The sequence below is a fragment of the Mobula birostris genome, chromosome 8 (genome assembly GCF_030028105.1).
Source record: "Mobula birostris isolate sMobBir1 chromosome 8, sMobBir1.hap1, whole genome shotgun sequence".
NCBI classification, from domain to species: Eukaryota; Metazoa; Chordata; class Chondrichthyes; order Myliobatiformes; family Myliobatidae; genus Mobula; species Mobula birostris.
Genome location: NC_092377.1, coordinates 90326491 through 90343147, shown reverse-complemented (window position 1 = coordinate 90343147; position 16657 = coordinate 90326491). Strand labels below are relative to the sequence as shown.

The 16657-nt window shown below is 42.8% G+C and overlaps 1 protein-coding gene across 1 annotated transcript in view; it reads left to right on the top strand.

The window, feature by feature from the left end:
- Window positions 1-10859, top strand: part of LOC140201472 (pleckstrin homology domain-containing family G member 1-like) — a 66110-nt gene extending 55251 nt beyond the window's left edge. Inside the window, exon 16 of the mRNA XM_072265637.1 lies at window positions 6745-10859. Coding sequence (XP_072121738.1) covers window positions 6745-7673 — 929 coding nt within the window. The 3' untranslated portion in view covers window positions 7674-10859. The remainder of the gene's footprint in view (window positions 1-6744) is intronic.
- The last annotated feature ends 5798 nt before the right edge of the window (window positions 10860-16657 follow it).

Sequence of the window (16657 nt, the reverse complement as noted above, 5' to 3'; positions counted from 1 at the left end):
CCTTCTCCCATCCCAATCCCAAAGGGAAAGACAAAGTGCTGGTTATTCAGTCCAGTGGCAGGATAGGGCAGGAGTCTTGTATGTTTCTATATTTTCTCAGCTAATGTGCTACCAAGATGCTCTCTAAACCTGTCTTTGCCCGTCTCCCACTTCATAACCTCCAACCAAACTCCAGCTGCCCGTGCCTTCACTTTAACGTCTGTTCTGGAATTGGTGCTCGGGTCTCTGGAGTGGAGCTTGTATGCGAGTGCAGTCAACTGAGCTGTGGTTGGCACCTCACTGGCTGCTAAACTCACCCTGTTTCCTTTTAAAGACGGCTGATAGTTCTATTACCATTCTCGGGGGTTTTGTGGTGTATGGTACAGTGTTTCTAAATTCTGTGCAAAGGAAAGGTAGGAAAAGGAGGGTGTGAGTGAATATACTATCAGACCTAACATTTCCCAAGTACACACTGTGGTCTGGGGCACCAATCGACATCTCCAGAGAGGATGTCACAAAGGAACATGTGGGGACAACGCTGTTTCCAAGACCAGTGGGACAAAATTGAGACATTCAGCGGTCAGTAAAGCCTGCTGACTGTGGCTATCAGTGACTCAGATGAAAGAAAGCCCCACAGATTCGATGCAACTATTTTACACTCGTACTTCGATTGAATATATCCTGCTTTAAGTTGGGAGAGTGTGATTTCTTCGAAAGCTCTTTATGTCAAAGTTGAGCTTATTCTCACGTGCACGAATACACGTATGCACAGGTTCAGCAAACAGCTCACTTGGAGCACAGCACCATGAGCACATCGCATCAGATAAGCAGCATTCACAACGGAAAAAGGTTGCACATAATTTTTACGAGAGAGAACACAATTAGAACAGTAAAACCCAAGTCCACTGTAGTGCAAAACGACTTTATCTGCAATGAATCATAAATGGACGAGATTCTGAAGATGCTGGAAATCTAAAGTAATATGCACAGAATGCTGAAGGAACTTAGCAGGTCAGGCAACCTCAATGGAAATGAATAAAGAGTTGATGTTTCGGGCTGAGTCCTGATGAAGAGCCTCGACCTGAAATGTTGACTTTTTATTCCTTTCCATGGATGTGCTTGATCTGCTGAGCTGTTCCAGCATTTTGTGTGTGATAGACCATAAGACATAGGAGCAGAATTAGGGCATCTGGCCCATTGGGTCTGCTCTGCTATTCATTCATGGCTAATCCTTTTTTTTTTCCTCTCCTCCTCAACCCCAGTTCCCAGCCTTCTCCCCATAACCTTTGATGCCATGTCCAATCAAGAACCTATCAATCTCTGCCTTAAATATACCCAATGACCTGGCCTCCACAGCTGCATGTGGCAACAAATTCCACAAGTTCACCACCCTCTGGCTAAAGAAATTTATCCACATCCCTGTTGTGAAAGGGCGCCCTTCTATCCTGAGGCTGTACCCTCTTGTCCTAGACTGTCCCACCATGGGAAACATCTTTTCCATATCTATTCTGCCTAGGCCTTTCAACATTCTAAAGGTTTCAGTGAGATCCCCCCCTCCCCATCCTTCTGAATTCCAGCGAGTACAGACCCAGAACCATCAAATGTTCCTCGTATAATAACTCTTTCATTCCTGGAATCATCCTTGTGAACCTCCTCTGCACCTTCTCCAATACCAGCACATCTCTTCTAAGATGAGGGGCCCAAAACTGTTCACAATACTCAAGGTGAGGCCTCACCAGTGCCTTATAAAACCTCAGCATCACATCCTTGCTCTTGTATTCTAGACCTCTTGAAATGAATGCTAACATGGCATTTGCCTTCCTCACCACCGACTCAACCCGCAAGTTAACCTTCAGGGTGATCTGCAGAAGAACTCCCAAGTCCCTCTGCATCTCAGATTCCTGGATTTTCACCCCGTTTAGAAAATAGTCTGCACATTTATTTCTACTAACAAAGTGCATGACCATGCATCTTCCAACATTGTATTTCATTTGCCACTTTACTGCCCATTCTCCTAATCTGTCTTAAGTCCTTCTGCAGCCTACCCATTTCCTCAACACTGCCTGTCCCTCCACCAATCTTTGTATCATCTACAAACTTGGCAAAAAAGCCATCTATTTCATCATCTAAATCATTTATATACAGCATAAAAAAGGTGGTCCCAATACTGACCCCTGTGGAACACCACCAGTCACTGGCAGCCAACCAGAAAAGGATCCTTTAATTTCCACTCGTTGCCTCCTATCAATCAGCCAATACTCTTAACCATGTTGTTAACTTTCCTGAAAAACCACAGGCTCTTAACTTGGTAAGCAGCCTCATGTGTGGCAGCTTGTCAAAGGCCTTCTGAAAGTCCAAATATACAACATTCACTGCATCCCCTTTATCCATCCTACTTATAATCTCCTCAAAGAATTCCAGCAGCTTCATCGGACAGGATTTTCCCAGAAGAAAGTCATGCTGACTTTGTACTATCTTGTCCTGTGTCACCAAGTATTCCATCACCTCATCCTTAACAATTAACTCCAACATCTTCCCAACCACTGAGGTCAGGCTAACTGGACTATAATTTCCTCTCTACTGCCTTCTTCCTTTCTAAAAGAGTGGAGTAACATTTGCAATTTTTCAGTTCTCTGGCACCATGCCAGAGTCCAATAATTTTTGAAAGATGATTTCTAATACCACCACAATCTCTAACGCTACCTCTTTCAGAACCCTAAGGTGCAGTTCATCTGGTCCAGGTGAATTGTGTACCTTTTGGGTCTTTCAGCTTTTTGAGCATCTTCTCGCTTGTAATAGTAACTGCACCCACTTCTCTCCCTTCACACACTACAACATCAGACGTACTGCTAGTGTCTTCCAGAGTGATGCAAAATACTCTTTTAGTTCATCAGTCACCTCTTTGTCCCCCATTATTATTTCTCCTGCCTCATTTTCTAGTGGTCCTATACCCAGTCTCATTTTTCTTTTCTTTTTAACATACTTGAAAAAAACTTTTACTAAACACTTTAATATTATTTGCTAGCTTGCTTCCATATTTCATCTTTTCCCTTCTAATGATTTTTTAAGTTGCTCTCTGTAGGTTTTTAAAAACTTCCCAATCGTCTATCCTCCCACTAATTTGTGCTTTGTTGTATGCCCTTTCTTTTGCTTTTACATTACCTTTGACTTCCCTTGTCAGCCATGGTTGTACTATTTTACCATTTGAGTATTTCTTCATTTTTGGAATACACATGTCCTGCACTTTCCTCATTTTTCCCAGAAACGCATGCCATTGCTGCTCTGCTGACATCCCTGCCAGCAGCTCCTTCCAATTTACTTTGGCCAACTCCTCTCTCATACCACTGTAATTTCCCTTTCTCCACTGAAATACTACTACATCAGACTTTACTTTCTCCCTATCAAATTTCAAGGTGAATTCAATCATATTGTGATCGCTAGTTCCTAAGGGTTCTTTTACCTTAAGCTCCCTAATCGCCTCTGGTTCGTTACATAACACCCAATCCAGTATAGCTGATCCCGTAGTGGGGTCAACGACAAACAGCTCTAAAAAGCTATCTCTTAAGTATTCAACAAACTGACTCTCTTGAGATCCATTACCAACCTGATTTCCCCAATCAACCTGCATGTTAAAATCTCCCATGACTACCATAACATTGCCCTTTTGACACACCTTTTCTATTTCCTGTTGTAATCTGTGGTCCACCTCCCAAACATGGTTGGGAGGCCTGTATATAACTGCCATCAACATCCTTTTACACTTGAAGTTTCTGAACTCAACCCACAAAGATTCAACATCTTCCGATCCTATGTCACATCTTTCTACTGATTTGATGCCATTCTTTACTTGTAGAGCTACACCATCCCCCTCTGCCTGCCTTCCTATCCCTCTGATATAACGCATAACCTTGGACATTCAGCTCCCAACTACAACCATCCTTCAGCCACAATTCAGTGATGGCCACAACATCATACCTGGCAATCTGTAATATTGCAGCAAGATCATCCACCTTATTTCTTATACTCCGATCATATAGGTAGAACACGTTGAGTACTGTATTTGCTATCCTTTGTTTTTGCATCCCTAATATTTTGATACTCAGCCTGTTGGCTGCAACTAAGTCCCATCACCTGCCTGCCCTTCCTGACAATCTGGCTGCATGCTATCTTTACTTTTTTACCATCTGTCCTGTCCTGAGATCCTTCATTCGAGTTCCCACCCCCCTGCCAAATTAGTTTAAACTCTCCCCAACAGTTCTAACAAACCTGCCAGCAAGAATATTGTTCCCCCTCGGGTTCAGGTGCAACCTGTCACTTTTGAACAGGCAATACCACCCCCAGAAGAGATCCCAATGATCCAAGAACCCAAAGCCCTGCCCCCTGCACCAGCTTCTCAGCCACGCATTTATCTGCCAAATCCTCTTGTTTCTCCCTCACTGGTGCGTGGCACAGGCAGCAATCCAGAAATTACAACCCAAGAGGTCCTGTTTCTCAGCTTCCTAACTAGCTCTGTAAATCTCTTTTCAGGACATCTTTGCTTTTCCTTCCTGTGTCATTGGTACCAATATGAACCCGGCTGCTCTCCCTCCCTCTCCAAAATGTTGTGGACACGATCTGAGACATCCCTGACCCTGGCACCTGGGAGGCAACATACCATCCGGGTGTCCCGTTCACGTCCACAGAATCTCCTGTCTGTTCCCCTCACTATTGAGTCCTCTATCACTCCCGCTCCCCTCTTCTGTCTCTTTCCCTTCTGCACCACGACCCCATGCTCAGTGCCCGTAACCCGGTTGCTGTGGCATTCTCCTGGGAGGTCATCCCCCACAAAAGTTTCCAAAGCAGTATATTTATTTCTGAGGGGAATGGCCATGGGTGTGTTCTGCTCTAACTGCCTATTTCCATTTCTGCTGATGGTCACCCAGCTACTCGCCTCCTGCAACTTCGAGGTGACTACTTCCCTGTAGCTTTGATCAATTATCTCTTTACTATAGTAGTGATATCAATAGTAGCTCCATTTACGTTTGGAAATACAGATTTTGTGCCACGTTAGTTGTAAAACTGATTTGTTGTGAGCCCATACGTACACCCTGACCTGCCTGCCTCCAGATTGCTTTCATGACAGTCATCACGAGAAGCAGAGATAATGTGTGCAGCAAAACCTGTAGTAATGTCGAAAAGTACTGACTCCCCAAGTCATTCGAAACAGGTCAAGTAACTTGTTATCCACAACTAACAAACAGTGAGATCTTTTATGACAGATTTTTTAAGCCTAAGAATGTAAAACTTAAGGAAAAAAATATATATAGAAGCAAGAATAGGCTATTTGACACCTTATATTTTAAATAAGATCACAACTGACGTTTTTCATTGCAGGAACCACTTCCCTGCATAAATGTTGTCAGGTTCCTTTGCATCAAGCGGTGATGGTTAATCTCATAACATTTCTTGCTGTTTTAGGGTGTTGTTAGTTGTTCTTTCTTGGCATTTCTTTGATCACATTTACTGAGTTTGAAGCAGAGCTGATGTTCTCACTCCCCTGTGCAGATGTACAGTTAATTTTCAGGAGGCATGAAGTGATGTGAGTGAACACAAACCAAGCTGGCATGCGTCATAAAATGATGAGCAAGTTGGTTACTCTATTAAATAAGTTTCCACACTGTCCCACACAACTAAATAATCCTACCTGCATCATTTCTGTAAATTCAGATTAGCACACTGAATATGGAACACTGATGTAAAGCCCATCACCCCTGCTGGGCAGAGGCTGCCAACAGTAGCTGGTCCGAGTCCCCTGTCCTGGGCCCACGTTTCGAGCTACGCCCAGGTATAACCCATCTTCTTGGTGTCAGCTTCAAGGTCGCGTTGCCAGGTGCTCTTTGGCAGGCCTCTCTTTTGCCGTGGATGATGGATAGAAGGTTGATGGGCCCTGTGGCTTTCATACGTCTCCTAGGTGAAGACCCTTCCTCTGCCAGGGGTGAAGTCTCGAGCCTCTGTTGGCATTACTGTAGCCCTGGGTTTTTGGGGAATGGGGTTGTTAGCAGTCCCTTGCTCAACCCTCCTTTCATAGCTGGGCTTGGGACCATCCCAGGCAGAGTTTGAATGTGGAGAAGGAAGGTGAATATTCCAAATCCACTCATGGATTGTGGCAGATGGAAGTTCATGTAGGGAGGTACAAGTGTGCTCTGGAACTAGGAAAGCTTAAAAATGCATTAACCCTGGCGATGCATTACATCCACCTTAGACAACAAATACTGTGTGATGAATTGGAATAAGGATCAAGCTAATCGTTTTTAATAGTTCTATAAATTTACCACTGGAAATGAAGTATTCCTAAGTTAACAGACGTGATAAACTTCAGAGACACTTAACCACAGGTGCTGGAGTTTAGAGTAACAAGCAAAATGCTGGGGTTCAAATGAAGGATCTTTACCGGAAACAGAAACTGTCCCCAGACCCCGCCAGCCTTCTCCTCCAACATCTTGTTTGTTGCTCCAGATTCTAGTGTCTCTTGTCTCTGGTGCCTCCAAGATGTCTCTGGGAGCTCAACAGGTCGGGCACGGGAAATGGACAGTTGATTGGGTCATGACCCTTCATCTGGACTTCTGCATTTACTTTTCTGAGGCTGCTTGACCCATTGAGTTTTGCCAGCAGATTGTAAATTTCAAAGGGAGAATGGCAGCATATTGTGTCATTTCACCTTCAGTGTGTCATTTACAAAGTGGATCTTATCTCTGTTTAATGATTTTTCCCGTTCTTTTCTCTCAGGAGCTCGGATTGCCGAATACTCCCAGCTGTACGACCAGCTCCTTTTCCGGGAAACTCCCCCCAGATCTTCGATGGCATCGACGGACAGCGAGGGGTGGTCACGCGGCTCTCCCCAGGGTCTACTGTCCGCCTGCAGCTCCCGCGGGCACAGCCTAGACGTCGAAGACTGGCTGCTGCACTCCACCTACAGCAACGGGGAGCTGGCAGACTTTGTGGGCTGGCCAGACATCCAGGAGCTGGCAGCTAAGTATTCCACACAAGCAGCGGGAACATGCCTGCAGGCCAGGGGAGGGTTAACTGGCTCGTCCCCCTCAGTGGCTGCTGGCCACCCTCCAGAGCAACGCTGGAGTGCCATAGTCATACCTCCCAATGGCCCTGGCTGCTCGGCGCTGCGCCACTGCCAGACGCTGGGACGGAGGGAGGCCGGGGCGAGGGGGGTGTCCCTGTCCTCCCCCTCGGTGGCGGCCCCCGACTGCGGCGCTGGGGCCACTTCAGCTGGGCTGGCACTGGAGGCTGAGCGGCCCAAACTGACGCTGCAGGATCCCCGGCAAGTGGTGCTGGTGGGCAGGAGCCCAGCACTGGACGCCCGCTCGGCAACACGAAACTACCTGGCGAACTTCAATGACGCAGGTGAGGACGACGAGGACTACGTGGAAATCCGCTCCGAGGATGAGGACTATGAGGAGCTGGACGAGGGCAGCCTGGCCGCCGATGCCCTTCTGCCAGCTGGTGGCGTGGTGGAGCCTGGACCACAGGCTCGCCAGAACAGTACCTCCTGCAGCCCTGGAGTGTCCAGCTCCTTGTCTACGCTGACCGAGCCTGACCAGCTGAGCCATTACCTTTGGCGGGAGTCCTCCCCTGGCCAGCAGAACATCGTACAGACGCTGCGGGACAAGTTCCAATGCCTCAGCTCCAGCAGCTTCGCGTAGGGGCAAGGCTGGCCGGACTTGGAACACTGGGCAGGGGAAAGAGCAAAGGGAAACTAGATATGTGTTGACTCACTCTGATAGATCGCTGGCTGCACTCCCTGACCGAGTCATAGTGTAGAGTAGTATCTAGATTTGGAGAAGGTGCGTGTTTATCACAATTTAATAAAAAAAACAATGCAAATAAATGTTTACTTTTGTACATATAGAGAATCACTGGCTGAATCGTGAGCAAAAGACGCAACTACAGCAGGGAATGCAGTGAGCGTCGTGGGTAGTGATGTTACCTGGTGCCTCGAGACGGAAATGATTGGTGATGGTGTCCGTGGCTGGTTCTGGCATGGAGCTAATATCTGTAGCCTCGTCATGTAGTGGTCTTGCATTCACTATCTCACACTTGGATGTGTTAGCCAGCTGGAAGAGACCCAAGTGGGTGTTGCCACGTACTCAGGAGTCCTACGCACCCCCTCCCTCCCAAGACTGAAAATATTACTGATCTGGTTGCACATAATAAATGGTTTATTTATTCAGGACCCCCCCCCCCCCCCCATTTTGAGGCTGGTGTGAGACCGCTGAAATTGAGAAATGCACAAAAGTGGCAGTTGGTGTGATTGAGGGGAAATGTCTTGTGTGTGAGGTTCCAAGTGTGACCTTGGCCTGTGTCAGAAATAAATCCGTTGTGAGGGAGGAGGCCCACACTTGATTGTTGCCTGTCATTTCCCACCAGACCCATCTTGCGATAATAAGAACTCAATACTGGAAGTACTTAGCATCCGTGTGAAGAGCAGAGCTGTTGAGGTTTGGTGGATGATCATTGATCTGAAACATGATTCTGCTTCTCCCTCCACGGATGTCCAACCAGCATCTGTTTGTTAAATTTGATTTCCGTCATCTGCAGCTTCTTGTTTTTCAAGATCTGAGTGGTCCTGCAGGCAAATTCACTGTGAACAGAGCTCTGTGCAGTTAACAAACCAGCTGGAAAACAAGCTATCTTCATGGTTGAACCAGCTTCACTTGCCATCCCATACAGTTAATGTCATGCACCCACCAACATTTTACCTTCAATCTCATCCTTGACTATTGCCTACAGAATGTGAGACTCTAATCCCAGATACTAATAATGCAAGCTTTCCATCATCTCCAGCTTACTTGCGCTAGCAATCATTGTCTTGCTAACTTAAACTCTGGAGCATTCCAACGTCCCCATCATTTAATCATTCTTAAAGTAATGGCAGCATTTCTGCTGGCCAGGAATGGGCAGCATGTCATTTAAACAATGTGTTTTGTGAAGTTGGGTGGAGAGAGCTAATGACAGAGAGAGGTGGTACTCTCTATGCAGAGATGCCTGCTGGTGAATGGGCCTCAACCATTTGTTCAGGTCCATCGTTTGGATTTGAGGAGTTGTTGCCTATTGGAACAAGGTCAGCTGATTAAAGGAGGCCACAACCTTTTCTGGAGGTTGAAGGGAATACACCACTTATAGGGCGACGTCGTAGTACATTTTCAAATCAGTTTCTGATCAAGACCAAGAGATTTATTTCTGTATTTTTGACTTATCTACCTAGTCTCATATTTCCTGTACTGCTGGTAGTTGTCCCAATTTAAAGAACTGGCTTATTAATCTCCTTTCCTGCATAGTCTATTTGATGACAGATGCGTGGGTGTGTGGAACTTGTCTCCAACCTTTCTCCCTCAGACAGTCCCTCTATTTACATTCAAATTCCTGGAAGGTTACCTGTTACTGGTGGTGCAAACCTTAAAGATTAATTGTTCACTATAATGAGTCCATATCAATGCTCAGTGAAGACTTTGGTTTAAAATCATTAATTATCAGTCCAAAAGTTGTCTCTACCACTTTTCTTTTGTTCCATGGAAGTGCTGAAAACCAATAATCTATGCAGGTTCAAAATAAAGGTTGTAGAATCAAGATTGGACACAAACCAATTTCAGGCTCGGCATTTGTGCCACCCAGCCTACATGAAACTGGAAAGAATTAAAATGTTCAGACACACAGCATCTAATGGTCAAGTTTAGAAATATTATCCCTTGAGTTGTTTCTGTTTGGTTCCCTATTTGATTGAATGATCTGGAGAAACCAGAAGGTGGTGAGATCACTCATCAATTATCTCTTGGTTCATTGGTGTGCAGTAGTGTTGGGGAGTCTTTCAGAGGAGGGCTACAAAGCTGCTCCGGAGGATGGACTGGGCATGCACAAGTTTGACCTTCAATGCACAAAATATACCCACATAGTCTTTGTGCTCCTGGAATACATCTCTGCTTCATATAGTTATGCAACATGACTGGCAATGTTTGGTTTCTGTTGCATAGCTGCATTTTCTTCAATTTATAGAAAATCAGACAAATAAATTGTGACTTTTTCCCTGAAGCAAAAGACATTGCTTTTTATTTTAAGCAATAATGAAATGCACTTGATGCAGTAACTTGAGATTTCACTGACTTCTAATTGTAAAAATCTGTAGGTGGGAACAGTCTTCACAAAGTTTAAAGCTTGTAAATTTCATATAAGTATATTTTTAAAATAACAGTAGGTCAATATTTTATTGTAATGCTCCTTTACAGGAGGCTTGTTGTAGTTTAATATGTTAATTCAAGAATCATTGAACTGGCGAGATGAGATCCTGGTGATGTATTTCGGAAAAAACTACCAGGATTTCTCATTAACTGTTTAATTCTGTCATTCCATCAGAAGCTACACTGTACAGAGTACATTACCAAGAATTGATCTTCAGTCATACGAGATCTTTGGCCAAATTCACGTGCAGTTCTGACATTTGTTACATGGGATATATTTGTCAGTTGTTGAAACAGAAATGATTGTTGAGTTGACCAACTTGTTAATAAAAAAAAATAAAGTTATCTATCTCAAAGACTTCAGTTCTCATGTCTTATCCTATGGATGAGAATTTGAGCTGGAAATGACTTCCAAGAACAAATTTGCACTTTTTATGGTTATTTTGTAAAACAAAATGAATGTTGAACATGTAGCAAAAGATGAAAAAAAATTTGATGCTTGCTTTATTAATTTTACTTATGCTCAAATTGTTGAGCCTAATGCATGCCAAATTGCCAGGAATAGTTTGAATATTTTGTTTTTTTTTTAAGTGAATGTTTTCTGTGTGGAGGGACAGAGTGCTGTACATAAATGTTTGAAATAAATAATTGAATGATTTATGTATTCAGTTTTTCTTCAATTTTTTGTTTTGCTATATTTTAGAGAAGGTGAATTTATGACTACCTCTGACATTTTTCATGTGATCACTCAGAGGCCTTTAAATTTAAAAATAAATGTACATAGAACACTACAGTACGGTACAGGCCCTTTGGCCCATAATCATTTGTCAACTTTTAAACTACTCTAAGATCAATCTAATCCTTCCCTCCCACATAGCTTTCCATTTTTCTATCATTGATATGCCCATCAAAGACTTGCTTATATGTCCCTAATGTATCTGCCTGTATCACCACCTCATACACTCACCACTCTGTTTTTCTAAAAAAAAAACAACTTGCCTCTAACATTCCGCCCACACTTTAGCCTTCAATTATCTTAAAATTATGCTCCCTGTTATTAGCCATTTCTGCCCTGGAAAAAGTCTCTGGCTGCTTATTTGATCTATGCCTCTTATCATTTTTGTACACCTCAATCAATTTGCCTCTGATCCTCCTTTGCTCCAAAGAGAAATGTTTTTGATCACTCAACCTATCTTCATAAGACATACTTCCTAATCCTGGCAGCATCCTATAAATCTCTGCACCCTCTTCAAAGCTTTCACATCCTTCCCATAATGATGCAACAAGAACTGAACACAATATTCCAAATTTCTCAAACTAGGGATTTATAGAGTTGCAACATTACATCACAGCTCTTGAATTCAACCCCTGAAGGCCAAAACACCATATGGTTCTCAACCACCCCATCAAAATTGTAGAAACATAGAAAACCTACAGCACAATACAGGCCCTTCAGCCCACAATGCTGTGCTGAACATGTACTTACTTTAGAAATTACCTGGGGTTACCCATAGCCTTCTATTTTGCTAAGCTCCATGTACCTATCCAAGAGTATCTTAAAAGACCCTATTGTATCTGCCAAATTGTGCAGCATCTTTGAGAAATCTATGGACATGAACCCTAAGATCCCTCTGTTCTACCGTTAACCCTGTAGTCTGCCCTCAAGTTCAACCTTCAAAGTGAATCACGTCACATTTTTCTGGGTTGAACTCCATCTGCCACATCTCAGCCCAGCTCTACACCCTGTTAACAACCTGCAACAATCTTCTACACTATCCACAACTTCAACCTTTGTGTCATCTGCAAACTAACCCATTCGTCCACTTCCTCATCCAAGTTGCTTATGAAAATCAGTAAGAGCAGGGGTTCCAGAACAGATCCCTGTGGAACATCACTGGTAACTGACTTCCAGGCAGAATAAGCTCCATCTACAAATACCCTCTGCCTTCTGTGGGCAAGCCAATTCTGAATCCACACAGCTAAGTTTACCTGCGTCCCAAGTCTCCTGACTTAATGAATGAGTCTGCAATGAGGAAACTTATCAAATGCCTTACTAAAATTTACATATACCACATCCCCTGCCCTACCTTCATCAATGTGCTCACATCCTCAAATAATTCATCAGGTTTGTGAGGCATAACCTGCCCCTCACAAAGCCATTCTAATTATCCCTCATCAAACTATACTGCTCCAAATGGTTGTAAATTCTGTCTCTAGGAATCTTCAATAAATTGTCCACCGCTGAAGTAAGACTTGCTGATCTACAATTCCCAGGGTTATCCCTACTCCCTTTTTTAAACATTTGCTACCATCCAATCATCTGGTACTCCTATGGCCGGTTAGTATGCAAAGATAATGGCCAAAGGTACAGTTATCTCTTCCTTTGCTTCCCGTAGGAACCTGGGGTATATGCTGTCGGACCCAGATGCCCATCTATCCTAATGTTTTTCAGAAGTTCTAGCACATCCTATTAATATCAAAATTTTCTAGTGTATCAGCGTGTTTTTATGCTGTCCTTACAAATATCAAGGTCCCTCTCACTGGTGGATACTGAGGCAAAGTATTCATTAAGGATCTTCTCCAGCTCCAAGCACTTTTCCTCTTCTATCCCTGATTGGTCCTACCTTCAATATAGTCATCCTCCTGTTCTTCACATACATGTAGAACACCTTGGGGGTTGCCTTCATCCTATTAATTGTAAATGGTCTTCACAATTTGGCTAAAAGATGTGAGACGCTCTCTCTGTAGTTATCACCTTGTGGTCGGAGCATCTTGAGAACAGCAGCCACTGATTATTGGTGCAGAAGGCATTTGAGACCTAGGCTATTAAAGGTGGGTAACTTCCCTCTACTCCTGCAGACCTTGGAGGGGTCGGTGATGGACATGCCTACTCAGTTTAGCTCCTGTGCAAGTAGTGTTTTGGAAACTTTATTGCACAAAGGTAAATTGAAGAGTTTGAGAAGACACCTGGCCCTGCAAGCCTGATGCATGTTAATAATCCATCTAGCAGGAATTACAGAGGAGTAACTATAAACAATGAGTTCTTTAACATATGCATATAGCAGAGTACTCTGACTAATGTGGAAGGTAAGTAATTTTCTAATGCAACTGTTTAGAGGTACATAAGAGCTCTCGTGTAATTAACTTACAAATGAATGCAGACAATGGTTGATGCCTAGGACAATAGTCACATAGGCTTGCTGAAGAACAACTTAATTCTATAAGTAGATCATCTGAATTGAGATTCCCAGATGCACATTTGCCATAATTATCTATAATGTGATTAAGTGTCATGCAGAACATGTTTCAGCGTAATGATACTCAGGCCATGAAAGCAATAGTATTTTAGTTAAGTATTCATCTTGCATCTCATTATGAGGCTGGAAAGTACAAAATTAAATTAGTGTTGCTTGTGATGAATACTCTTGGGTGGTGGAATCGGTGATGTATGTAACACAGCATTTCACCAAGACCGTAGAAAGTTATAGACTATGGAACTGCTTGGTCGCTTCCTTTCAGCCACTCCCATTACAAATGTTACGGGGAATCTCATTGCTCTAGCTTGTAATTTAAGGATATATGTGAAGCTTCCCTCTGGAGCTTGGTAATTTAGGACTGCTGTATTCTTTTGTTCTTTGGCTAGCAGAATAAAATATTTTACAAACGGGAGGAGCCTGTTAGAGTGATTTTTGGGTTTAGGACACATACATTTATCAATTGACTTTGGCTACCAATCTTCACATCTGAAAATGTATTGTGGATTTAATTTGGAGTGCAGCTCTGAACAGTGGGTCCTAAAAGCTGTGATTCCCAGTCCAGACAACGCTGATTAATATTCATTTGGATGCCTGTGGTGTGGATGTGAATCAGGAGGTGTGAGGGTTGTATGTGGTTTCAAAGAAACCATTGTCCGTATATTGTAAGTATGGAGTTGTCCTTTGATGTTTGGCACATAAAATATCAAGCCCCACATTGGGCCGGCAGACCTTTGGACTGAAAGCATCTCCATATGATGCCTCCTGTACCTTGTTTTGTCAAATAAAGAAGCCGTTTTGTATCTACCAATAATTTTCTCTAGTGACTTCATTCATGTGATAACAGAGCCCAATGACTTCACTGTTCTTTATGCTGATCACTTGGACAGCACTGTGGTGTAACAGGTAGAAATATTCCCTCCCAGTCCAATGCTGACTACAATCCTAACCTTCAGTGTCGTCTGTATGGATTTTGCATATATTACCTCTAAGTGTGTGGATTTCCTCTGGGTGCACCAATTTTCTTCTACGTTCCAGGGATATATTGGGTGATGGGTTACTTGGCCACTAAGTTGCCTCTAGAGTGTAGGTGAGTGTTAGAATCTGGGGGAAGTTGATGGGAATATGGGGAGAATAATGATGGAATTAAAGTAGGATTAGTATAAATGAGTAGTTAGTGGCTTGAAAAGCCTGTTTCCATGCTGTGGCCTTGATTCTATGATTGTACAATTGATCCTACTTTCCCTGCTCTTTCCTCATACTCCTGCACCTTACTCACTTTTCAACCATACTTTTCAATTTTATTGAAGTTGTGTCTGATTCCACAATAGCATTATCCAAAGGGTTTTCAATCAAACACTGCAGGGAGAAATCTCATTCTCCCCTTCCTGGTTTCTTTGCGAATTAATATCGTTGACTTCCACTGATGGAAGCTTCCCTTTACTGCGTAGTAAAAGTGTTTTGCAACTGTGAACACCTTTACTAAATTATTCCTTAATCTTTTCCCAAAAGCTGCTGATACCAGAAATTGGAATAAAGTAGAGAATGCCTAATGCTCAGCAGGTCAGGCAGCATCTATGACTGAGTTAACAATTACAGTCAATGCCATTTCTTGCAAACCTTGCTCTGATGGAGGACGCTGATGAAGACGGTTGACCTGAACCAATAACTCTGTTTCCTTCACCATTGGTGTTGCCTGACTTGCTGAGTTTTTCCCAGCATATTGTTAAAAATTGGGCATTATGGCATAAGTGAGAGAAATGAGAGAGGTGAACGACTAGCTACAGGGTCACGGAAAAAGATTATATAATTGGTAATACAGTCTTCAAGCAACACCCAAGAAAACTATAGACATGGAAGAGCCCAGGAGATAACACCAGAAACCAGATTGATTATGTGCTTATAAGGAGAAGGTATAGAAATGCTCTGAAATCATGCAAAACATATCCAGGTGCAGACTGCTACAGTGATCACGTACCAATAATCAGCGTTCTGTACCTGAGACTCAGAAAGCTTAAAAGACCAAGAGTACAGCCAAAGCTGAAATTGGGACTTTTGAGAAAAAACAGTGACATCAAAAATGAATTCCAAATAACAGTGAAGAACAAATTCGAGGCTCTATAAAACATCACTATTATAGAACAGCAATGGGAAAACCTCAGAGACAGTATAATACAAGCAGCACAAGAGGTGAATCCCAAACAACAGAAAAAAGCTAAAAAGAAATGGATGACAGAAGAAATTCTGAATCTTATGGAACAAAGAAGAAAATGTAAGGAAAACGAAAAAGCCTACGTATCCTTGCATGCACAGATAACAACCAAGTGCAAGGAAGCAAAAGAAAAGTGGCATAAGGACAAATGTGAGTTAATAGAACAATTGCAGAAAACCAACAGCAGCAGACGTATGCACGACGAGATCAAAGAGGTCACAAATCGGAAGAAAAGCAGGGCAACAACAGGATGTATAAAAGCAAAAGATGGCTCTACAATTATGGAAAAAGAAAAAATAATGCAAAGATGGTCAGAATACTTCAAAGACCTATACAACAACAAAGACCGAGAGGACGACTGTGATATTGGCAACAACAACGAGGGCCCAGCAATACTGAAAGAAGAAGTGGAACATGATATGAAGAAAATGCAAAATGGGAAATCGTCAGGACCAGATAACATTCCGGTTGAACTGTATGAAGCACTAGAAGATTTTGGTGTAGAGAAATTAACAATCTTATTGAATAGAATATACAACAGTGGCAAAGTACCAGAAGATCTTTTAAAGACAGTATCCATTGCACTGCCAAAGAAACCAGGTGCACAACACAGAACAATTAGTTTAATGAGCCACCTCACAAAAATTCTACTTAGAATCATCATGTTCAGAATAAGAAACAAAATTAAACCGGAGATCAGTGAAGAACAGTGTGGCTTTGTCGAAGGCAAGGGAACATCAAACTCCACTTATATTCTCAGGAATATTATCGAAAGGCCAATAGAAGTACAATGTTACATACCCCGTAACTGGGTTGCCAAACCAGCAGAAATGGAACACTTGTTGGAGTCCGGATTACTAGGAACTAATAAAGTTTTATTAAAGAAACAAAATAATACAGTGCTCTAATCGTAAGGATATAAATGTAACAGGTTAGCAATGATAATACACACCTATACACAGAACTAGGGTAATAGGAATCAACCAAGC